At 31.4% G+C, this 11647-nt stretch overlaps 1 protein-coding gene across 1 annotated transcript; it reads right to left on the reverse strand.

Moving 5' to 3' along the window:
* Positions 1 to 472: 472 nt before the first annotated feature.
* Positions 473 to 11407, reverse strand: LOC132756708 (N-acetylglucosamine-1-phosphotransferase subunits alpha/beta-like). The gene is made up of 9 exons (XM_060747838.1): positions 11209 to 11407; positions 9429 to 9490; positions 8578 to 8736; positions 7603 to 7774; positions 6367 to 6537; positions 5384 to 5691; positions 4175 to 4309; positions 2598 to 2702; positions 473 to 1581 (listed from the first exon to the last, which is right to left on the reverse strand). Exons 1-9 carry the CDS (start codon positions 11362 to 11364, stop codon positions 1437 to 1439), a joined length of 1413 nt encoding a protein of 470 aa, XP_060603821.1. The 5' UTR covers positions 11365 to 11407; the 3' UTR covers positions 473 to 1436.
* Between the last annotated feature and the right edge of the window lie 240 nt (positions 11408 to 11647).

Below are 11647 nucleotides of genomic sequence, written 5' to 3' on the forward strand. Positions count from 1 at the left end.
TCTTGTTTATTTATATATCTTTTTTCTTTGTAGTTTCCTCAAAAATATTATTATATATTGATTACTGCACCAGCTTAGCACGATAGTCAGAAGAGAGGCTTAGCATAAGCTTTTAGCTTTCTGATTACATGTTAAGTACACTCATTAATTTCTGTATACATTGTAGATTCATTTTAATGTTAAATCTCTTTGTAATTATTCATGTGTACTATGTATGCTATATTATGTAATCAATTTATTGAAAATAAATATTGTTTAAACCAAAGTGTAATAATGTTGTCACAATACTATTGCTGCTGCAATATAATTATATATGTCCATTATACAATACAGAATATCATGTTCTTATTTGCGTACTGTAACACTGTCTTGCATAAGTTACGAAATAAAATTTGTGCTTTATTCTATATAAACTGATAAATTGATATGGCCGTTGTAACGACTCTCAATAACATCTAACTATGTGACTGAAGAATAAAAACAGCATGTTGCACATATTCGAATGTTGAGTATTTATTCAACAAATAACAATATGCATGCTTGATGAATTTTATCAAAAAGTGTAACAGCCAAGTATCAAATTTCACACACACACGCACGCACGCACGCTCGCAAGCACACACACTTACGTACGCGCGCACGCACAAACAGACAGATTTACGTACAGGTGGTTAAGATCATTGGTTTGTGCGACAATTTGTCATCATCACTAATTCGTTGTACTAAATATTTCCCGCCAAATGATTGGCTTGATTTAAGATTCTTATAGCATTAATTATAAGTACCTCAGGATTACGTCATTTGCTGTTTTGATTTTAATTCATTTAGGCTTATGGTATTACGTGATAAATTGAATCTTGCATACAGTAATAAAACATAACAAATACAAGTTCTTTTAAAGTTAACAAAAGAATAAAAATAAAATAAAAAAAAAAAGAATAAAAATAAAAAAAGATATAAAAAAATAATAATAAAAAAGTAAAAAAAAAGAACAACATCAACAAAAAAAAAAATAAAGAAAAGTACAAAACCCCATCTAAAAAGCAAATCACACAAACATGCTACGGACATTCCCACGGACAACCTGCTGTTGTTGTGCGTTTTTTTTTTTTTTTATATATATATATTTTTATTTTTTTGGACAATTTTTCGTCTAAAAATAATCAAGCAAACTATATCTTTGCAACACTCTGCTAGCGCTTTCAAAACATATAGAAAACGTAGGTTACAACATCGACAAAATGTGTACAAACATATTTAATTGAATGGAAATCTGTGTAGAAAATATGCATTCATGTGTAGTTGGTAACATGTGTCCCACTAACGTCAGCTGCATAGCGTGTAATCGGTTGGTAATGAAAACTGCTAAAGAAAATCGCTGGAATAATGCCGATCCTCTAGATGTTGTTCAATGCGCTGTTTCCAGTCGTTCATCCTTAAAGTGTTTGCTTCTTTTCAAATTGTGAAGGAACTGGAAATAATGAGCGTAGGAATTTGGTAAGTGCCTCTTGTATTTCTTCCTTTTCATTACTATACACAGGACGTGTAAAATGGTCTGAAAATACGAGAAATTTTGGTCGCCTGAAAAAGAAAATATCGAACATGAATTATAGTAAGCTGTAATATTAGTATCTTGTATCATAGTTTGGGAACATTTCTGTTGAAAATGTGTAAGAGTTAAATGGTATACATATACATGCACTGTGCGTTTACTGGAGTGCAGTGTATTATTATAGTTGTTGAAATATGATTTTTTTTTCAAAACGGCATATATTAAGATTTTTTGATATATATGATCAGTACATGTGCTGGGATTGACAAATATGCATTTTATTTGGATTTTAAAGGCGTTTTGAGCTCCAAACCCCAAGTGTCTGTGTCGGCAATCTGATTCATACTCGGGGGCTACGCCCCCTCGTACTAATCAGATAGCCTCGTGTTTCCATGCTCTTTCTATTACATAACTCTTGACATGTCGGCAAACTTCGTCACTTTCCGTCGCAAACATTAGCAGGCAAGATTTATTGTCGCTCTTGTCGAACATGTTAAAACTGTATTAATCATATAAGGGACCAAGGTCTTTCAAATAGAACTATTGAACCACCCTGGATTTTTTTTCATTATAATTGAAAGTATGTTTGTGAAAGATATTTGACCAATAATCATAAAAATCAAAATGTATAATAAAATGTTACAGAAAAACAGTCACGTTGTCCCAATTAATCTTCAAAAGAATAAGTCGCGATTATCGCCCCTTTAAAAGTTCGGCGTTTTGGTAACGAAACTTAAACATATCGCCTGTTACCCAGCACCCCCATCCCCGCCGCTACTAATCCAAGGTTTTGGGTACCACTTACAAATGAAGAATTGGTGCATATTGTTTTGTTCTGTATTTCCTCCGGGATACCATGCATCAAAAGCTCAACCCACTTCGTCACTTTCCGTGATTTATTAACCATTTGAAAAATACTGTATTAATATGAATTTTCGGTAATCCTAATCATACCGATGCTTGTTAGGTCCTAACAAAACACGGAAAATGGCGAGGTATGCCGGAATTTCACGAACTTACGATGAATGCGTAATCGTAGACTTACTTCAATAATATCTCTCGTTTACACCATTTAAACTGTAGCTTTCGACCGATGACGCCTCTATTGTCCATTGAAAAATCAATCTTTTCTGCGTTCTTATGTGTCCATCTGTAACAAAAACAAGTTTAACAATTTGAAATCTTGTAATTATCATCTGATTCGACAACAGTTTGTATTTTGTTGATATTTTTCTATAATTATATTCGTATCAATTATTTGAATGTTCATTTGAGCCGTGTTATGACAAAGCCAACATAATGGGTTTGCGACCAGCATGGGTCCAGACCAAACTGCGCATCCGCGCTGTCTGATCAGGATCCATGCTGTTCGCTAACCAAACTCTATTACAAATAGAGAAACTGATGGCGAGCAGCATGGATCTTGATCAGACTGCGTGGATGCGCAGGCTGGTCTGGATCCATGCTGGTCGCAAACCCATTATGTTGGTTTTGTCGTAACGCGGCTCATTTGTTAATGTATTTTATTTGTTTAAAAAATGATGTCTAGCGTCCAACTTTGACGTCATCTAAACATTTGAAATAAGAAAATCTGGAACAAGGGTGATCCCTCGGAAGCTTTAATCACAACAAAATTACACGGAAAAAGAAGACTCAGTTTGATTGAGTCTGTACATGGGGGATACTTAAAAAATGCAACATCCCTTACGCCCCTAGCACCGGCTTAAGTGGTATTCAATTGTCAACACTTAAAACTGCTAAAATCAACAGGAAAATATAACAACACTGAAGAAAAGTACAATGTTCTAATCAATTATTATTTATAACGTAGCATGTTGTATCGTAAATAAACAAATTCGTTCCCTTTGTATTTATCAACATTTTGTTGTTCATACACGCCGCTTTAATTTGAATTCCTATGCATTATCCATCGAATCGTGACTTATAAGAATTCAGCGGACAATATTAGTACAATATGTTACACAGCAGTCGCAGTTATTTGATATTTGTTCGGAATTTCTTGAATGGAAAAGAAATAACTAAATCTAGCTTGAAAAGTACACGATTGCACTTTATAATGTTATTTCTCGCAGTCCCATACAAATAATGATTATTGTAGCCCACGTAAAATATAAAGGCACTTTCAGCGTTAAACACTTTCGTGTCGTGTAATACTTTAAGGTCCCCGATTGAAAGAAATGAGAAATTAAAAGAAACTTCAAATATAAATAAATTGGTGTTAAATTGTATGGCATATAATGTCTACAAACCAAAGCCGCTGTCAAATGTTATACACCAAGCCGAAATATATTTTGTATTTTTATATATGTTTTGAAATATATTTTGAGGCGATACTAAGGTTGAAAATATGAATATAAACACTGGTACCAGACATATAACCACTGGTACCTGACATATAAACACTGGTACCTGACATATAACCACTGGTACCTGACATATAAACACTGGTACCAGGCATATAAACACTGGAACCTGACATATAACCACTGGTACCAGACATATACGGTGGTATTCTTATCTACATGTAACAAATAAGCAGATCTGAACCGTAGTCAGATTGGGTAAGGATTGAAATTTGACTATCTACAAATTTCTACTCACATGGTTGTCGTCCTGACATTATTAGTCCTCAATTCTTCCAGTTCTTTCAAATAATTATAATACGCAAACTCTGGTTGAATGGTCAAATGATGGCGGATTTTTGTTGATGACGTTCTATTCCATTCGTCTGGGAAGCTAAAATACAGGCAGTTTATAAACGACCCGCGTCATGACAAAACCAACATAATGGGTTTGCGACCAACATGGATCACGACAGCCTGCGCATCCGCGCAGTCTAATCAGGATCCATGCTGTTCGCTTACGAACCTTACAACAAGTAGAGAAACTAATAGCGAACAGCATAGATCCTGATCAGACTGCGCGGAAGCGCAGGCTGTCTGGATCCATGTTGGTCGCAAACGCACTATGTTGGTTTTGTCATGACGCGGCTCAAATGTGTTGTTGTATGTACCAAAGTTAGAGAAACAAATGTAAAGTGAAATTTTGACATTGTTCACACATGTAATAATCCGTCTTTGATTAAAAAAAATGTTCTCAGTTGTATTTCGATTTTAAACCCTATCACGGGCGTTAATAACTGAATTAAAGATATTGGTGTTCGCATTTATTTTCTTAGTTAGACCATTTTCTATCATTCTAGATAGCTTTCAAAACAAAATTCAACAAAAGTTGTTTTGTATTTATCCGATTTTTCAAACAAAATGGCGAAAGAAGACCCTTAAAATAAATATGAGTTTTGACTCCGCCCACTTTCATATTTATATTTCATATTTAATTTTAAAAAATATGAAATATATTTGTCTGATATAGCACCATATTTCATGGATAAAATTAAATAAAAATTTTTTTTTTTTTCAACAGTAATAACTAAATTTCCTGTTCCTTGGCTCTTTATTTAACTTTAAACTTTTTTCAGGTGTGTACACTAAAAAAAAATATTTTGTATTTATTGTACGAAAGACCGGTAGGGACATTTCCACTTCATGACTTCTCGATTTCATCTTCGTGGATTCACATTTTTAACTTCGTGAATTCACGTTTTTCATATACGGAATTCACATATTCACGATTTCAACTTCATATGACTTTTCGATGTTGAAATCGTGACTTCAGAAAACTGAAATCATGAATTGAAGAAGTTGAAATTCGTTGTTATTATTGTTGTCATCAATATCAATATAATTTTGTATTAATATTAAAACGTTAAAGAAAAAGTTATTAAAGAATTTTCTCGACTTTAACACTTACCTTTCTACAAGCTTTGAGAGGACGTCTTTATCAAACATGTGAGCTGCGTGTTCTGGTATGTATCTGTCTTTAGGACCAAACATCTTGTTCAGCAAGAAGTGGGTGTGCCGTAACGAACCACCCCAACTGTCGTACATAAACTCCTTGTCGGACCCCATATAAAGAGGGATATTTGCAATACCTTTACAATCATCGCCGTCAAATTCACAGCTAGGGCTGGTACAGTTAGCCTCACAAATCCCGTTATTCACACTGTTTGATGCACAGACTTTGTTACAATGTTCAAGCCTTTCCTCGATAAATCTCAGCTTTAAAAAGAGAGGTTTTGAAAAACATTAAAAGTGACATTATGCCCATCCATGAGTGTAAAGTAAGTGAATAAGTGAAAGTCCAAATAAGTTTACATTTTGCCATTATTCCTTTCAATTTTATAATTTACTTTGTGTGACTGAAAAATAACTCGCGTGGCTCAAGAAAAATTTCCATAGGAATTTACCTGTAACGTTAAATTTCAAGGCTTTTATATTTTATCCCAGTCAATCTTTTGAAATATAGAGTCAATGCAGCTCATCAATGAAAACAATGGGCATAATAAATAATGAATAAATAAATAAATTAAATAAATAAAAAAATAAATAAATAAATAAATAAATAAATAAAAAATAATTGATTGGTAAAAAATAAAATAAGGAATAAATATAATAAATAAATAAATAAATAAAAATAAATATAAATAAATAATAAATATGAATAAATAAATAATAAATAAATAAATAAATAAATAAAAATAAATTGATTATTTATTTAAAATTATTAATAGATAAAAATATGAATAATAGATAAATAAATATAGAAATAATAAATAAATAAATAAATAAATAAAATTGAATAAAATGAAATAAAATTAAATCAAATTAATTTAAATGAAAAAAATGTGCACACAAAGGAAAAGAGAACAAAAAACACACACAGATAACTGTTACCTTATATCCGTCTCTTTCCGTATAAAAATCGGACATGTAAACTTTTGTGGGCAGTATGATATCATCATTCATGTACAAGAATCTGTTTGACAGTCCTTGTATTCTGTGTATATGGCTTTCTATTGCAGGAGATGTGAACGCTGGGAGATCAGATTTGTTTGTAAAAATGTCCTGATGCAAGTATAAAATAACAAAACTTTGGATTAGAGATTTTTTTTAAAATTATTTTATTGTCAACTTACTGTTTCTCTAATTTTATTGTTGTTGTTCATAATGATGATGATGATGGTGATGAAAATCGTTGTAGCTGTTGTTGATGATGGTGATAATATTTATGATTATGATGGTCATTATTATTACTATTTTGATGCTGATAATAAGGGTTATTTTATATCTTTATCATTATTAATATCATCATTATTACTACTACGACTGCTTCCATCATCATCATCATTATCATCATCATCATCACCACCACCACCACCACCACTACCACCACCACTCTTATAATTCTCTTCTTCTTATTCTTCTACTTCTTCTTATTATTATTATTACTATTAGTGTCATTATTATAATGATTATTATTATTATTTTTATTATTATTATTATTATTCTTTTATTATTATTATGATTATGATTATGATTATGATTATTATTATTATTATTATTATTATTATTACTATAAGTGTTATTATTATAATGATTATTATTATTATTATTTTATTATTATTATTATGATAATTATTATTATTATAATTATTATAAATATTATAATAATAATTATTATTATTGTTATTATTATTATGTTTGGTAAGAGGTGGTGGTAGCCGTGATATTTGTCACTCCGGATCACGGCATAAAGCCACATTGAAGATCAGCCAAAGCATCGTTTCTGGGAAGGGTGTCGAGCAGTTTACCAGTACTAGTTGCCTTCACTTTTGCAAAGAACTGATTACTTCTGTACATGCAAAAGCAGCGGTGAAGTGCGAATGACCATAGAAATGATTTCATGATCAATCACAACGAAAGTGACCTGAGCTCTCCGGGAATCGAACCCGAGTCGCCCGATTCATAGTCCACCACTCTTCCTATTGAGCTAATCGGACGTTAAAAAGAAAAAAAAAGTAAAAAAATGCAGTAGCAGTTTATATAAACTATAAACGTTACGATCTTCCAAAGATAACCGACGTTACAAATTATACGGATTGTGCGAAAAGTACATGTATATATATTTACCGCATGTGTCACTATGCTTATTCGAGGGCTATTAAGATCCAACCAATCAGGAACTTGTCCATTCGTTAACAAATATATATGACGAATCCATGGTGCGTTCTTTTCCACTGATCTCATTGAATATTTCAGCGTTCCCCAGTCATTGTACCGATTTAACGCCAACACTTCCGGTCTGAAATACGATAAAGACTTGTCAAAGCCATATTTGTTGTTGTCTAGTATAGGGTTCCCGGGAACTGGTTTAGATTTCCAAAACTGCTACTACATTATCAGTGTTATCCTGTTATCATTTTGAGGATATTAAACATAAACATTGCAAAAGAATCCGATACTGTCTTTAATAGCAACAAGTTGCATGCATGTCTCTTAGAAGAGAAAGTATTAGGTAGAGACAGAGGTAAATACCTCATCATGCCTATCTAGTCCGCCATTTTGAAAATCTAAAGTCCGCCATTTTGGAAATCTAAAGTCCGCCATTTTGGAAATCTAAGCAATTTCCCAAGAATGTCAATTTCAGATGGTTTGTTTGTTTGACAGGTTTTAGCTCCGACTTCAACACACCTTTACGGCTTTCCTAGATAACTAACCGGTAAATACTTAAGATATCTCAGCAAATGACCGATTATATTAACCCCTCATGATTTCTGAATTAGCAGTGAGGAATAAATGACCATTAGACTCAAGCGCGAGATTCATTGTAAAGAAGAAATATATAGGTGAATGTTTCAAAAAATCTTAGAACTACTTTTTTACCTGAAATCATAGAATGGAAAACATATATAGTAAAATTGAATGCGTTTCACTCACGCATGATATAAATGCTTGCGTCCACGCTGACCCCCACCCTAGCTCCGCCTCAATTGATTAAAAGTTTTATAAAATTATATAAAATAGGAGTGCAAAAATTACCAAAAATATCGCTTAGAACAAATTTGTATGTTTAAGCTACATTAAAACATTTTTTAAGTTACTTACTTGGCTTTATTTTGCATTTTCATCATCATTTGAAAATCTTTAATGAAGGCAGGATCTGATCCATTCACCCACGTATAAACAACGTCCACATCTTCTTGTTCTCCTTTTTCATCTTCTATATCGTTTAATTTAGGATACCGTACGGTGTCGATTTGTTCACTATATTAAATTGACAAAATGATTAAAATTTCGTTTTTTTTCCCTCTGAAATAAAATAACAATTGATATAATCTTTTTAAAACGAATCGCTTTATGAATGCCTCATACTTGTTTCCAAGATCCATATTGTGTCTACCTAAGACAGAAAAGTAAGTATTAAATCGCTTCAGAATTAATTAAGTATGAGACAATATAAAAAATGGTAACTTAGACCTGAAGAAAAAGTTGTTTTGTTTGGGTCACCCTACCCTACCCAAAAATATGCCCGACCCTACCAAATGTTTAGGTCTGTCAAAGAGAGATTAAAAATAACAACAAGAAATGAAAAGTTATTAGTGATATTCTTGTTAGCAAAAGAATGCATGACAATGTTTTTGGTTAGAGCAATCGTTATTTAAATTAAAGATCAGGGTAGGAATCTCTTGAATTTTCAAAATGAATTTGCTCTATTTTGAATTTTGGATTAGCTCATTCCAATTCCAACGTTTGGTTAAATTGTGAATTCGCGAAAATGAAATCGGGAATTCATGAAGATGAATTGTCCCCAACGGTCTTTTTTGTATAAATACTAATAAATGCTTATTCTAAAATCACAAAGAACTCAATTATTAAATGGAAATCAAGGCTAATTTGCAAACAGAAAATATCGGAACTACTAGTATTAAGGTTGTTCAAATATTACGTAGACTAACTTTCTTTCACCTATGTATGGATTTTCCGCTACATATTTTACGTCCTCTCCGTCACCGTCTTTCTGAAAAGAATTTTTTTAAAACAAACAGTGCTCTAGATTAATCAAGCATGTATACAGTTACTAATATATTTGCGTTCTCCAGAAATACAACAACAAATGTGGCAATAATATAGTTATTTCACAGTATATAGGTACATAAACGAAATCACTGCCCATTGTCTTGCGCGTCTAAACAATTTATTGTGTTAAATGACTTGCGAGTACAAGCACCTGTTACTTCCGGTCACTGTAGTTTGTACTTTTCCTGCTACAACCGGAAGTAGACTCGTTTGTACACCGAGTATTATATATAGACAGTATAAATGCCATCTGTTTTGCTGAGAATAGAACGGTAAAATCCTTAAATTAGGCCAACATGAAAAATAAAGAGCTGTTTGATAGATAAACTTTATAGATTTAATGAGTAAATATTTCATTATCTCCTTTAATAAAATGTCAAATATTTCCCTTTCATGAGACATACAAAAGTAGAATATATTCTCTCACATAAATCTTAAATTTTTAAACATTAATCTTTATAAAAATTAAATGCTAAACCATTTTCTTTCCAAAAACTTAAATGCTTAAATATTTCCATTAAAAACTTATATTTTTCCCTCTCATTAAACTTAAATTCTAAAATGTTTCCATTAGAAAAAGAACTAATATAATACTTTAATGCTAAAATATTTTAAAAAAAAAACTAAATATTTCCATATAAAAAACTAATATATTTCCCTCTAATGAAACTTAAATGCTAAAATATTTCCATGGGAAAAAACTTAAATATTTCTTTCTCAACTAAAATGCTAAAAATATTGCTACTGAAAAACTTATATTATATTTCCATCTAATAACACTTAAATTCTTAAATGTTTCCATTACAAGAAGCTAATATATTTTTCTCTAATGAAACTTTTAAATGCTTAAATACTAGTATTTCCATTAAAAAAACTTTTCATCCCATAAAACTGCAATGTTAAAATATTTTCATAAAAACATATACATTTCTTTCACATAAAACTAAAATGCTAAAATATTTCTATTAAAAAACCTTATATATTTCCACTTCATTAAACTGCAATGCTTAAAATATTTCCATGAGATTAAAAAAACTTTATGAAACTTAAATGCTAAAATTATTTCCACTGAAAACTTATTTATTCCCACAAACAAACCATTAACTGTTATTACAAATGTTAATTTGAACAAGCATCTACTTTGTTTTTAAAAAAGTCGAATTTTTCTTTCTGCGTAATCAGTCCCATGCTTTGATAATTTTTATTCGAAAGTCAGATTCTAATATACTGCTAAGACTTGAGATATAGCCAAACACTTACTTTTAAATATTTTTAAAGGACACATTTTTCAAGTCTGCTAAGAGTTAGAATTACATGGGCGAACGTTAACTACGGACCAATCTTCCAGTTAGACTTCCTTTAAGAAGTTTATCATCAAATTGTAAATAGGACCAATATGTGATAAAGTTAAATTTTAACTTTAATGAAATTTTTATCAAAAAAATCAAACCCTTTACTTATCTTATAACTAAAGTGCATAATTATTGCAATTGATGAGAACTGGTGGTAACATGGGATAAGGACGGGCGATTTTTTACAGCCGCCACCCGAAGTAGTGAGTATACGAAACGATTGTTGGTTTTACTACAATTGTATTCCAGCTATACTCATGCTTTAAATATGTTAAAGAAAGTACAAAATAAATAGAAGGAAACTTACTTCGGCGAATTTAGTTCTTCTTTCACTGAAAACCGTCAAACAAACTAACAATACAAGAGCACAAAACAAAACATGATGCATTTTCTTCCAACATAACTGTGCTGTAATCATTCTGCGGACCAAAACGCGCGATTGACAGCATTTCAATACTAACATACCTATAGGAAAAGTTTCACTTGCACTGAATGAAATCGTTGTACGTCAGTTATATAGAGCATTTTCTGGTGCCAGATTGTTGTTCAATTGATTAACATACACGTTGTTGCCAATCAATTTTTTGTTTTGTTGTGATATAAATCATTTACTTCCTATTTGACATATGTTGTTGAGACGCAATATCGATTAAAATCATGCTCGGAATAATATTTTGAATCAGCGGTAATTAAATCCAATTCGATTGAATGATTTGAGTGAAACATTAAAGGCCCGTTATGCCTCA

This window comes from Ruditapes philippinarum, unplaced genomic scaffold, assembly GCF_026571515.1.
Source record: "Ruditapes philippinarum isolate M1 unplaced genomic scaffold, ASM2657151v2 ctg1978_1_1_1_1, whole genome shotgun sequence".
Classification (NCBI taxonomy): Eukaryota; Metazoa; Mollusca; class Bivalvia; order Venerida; family Veneridae; genus Ruditapes; species Ruditapes philippinarum.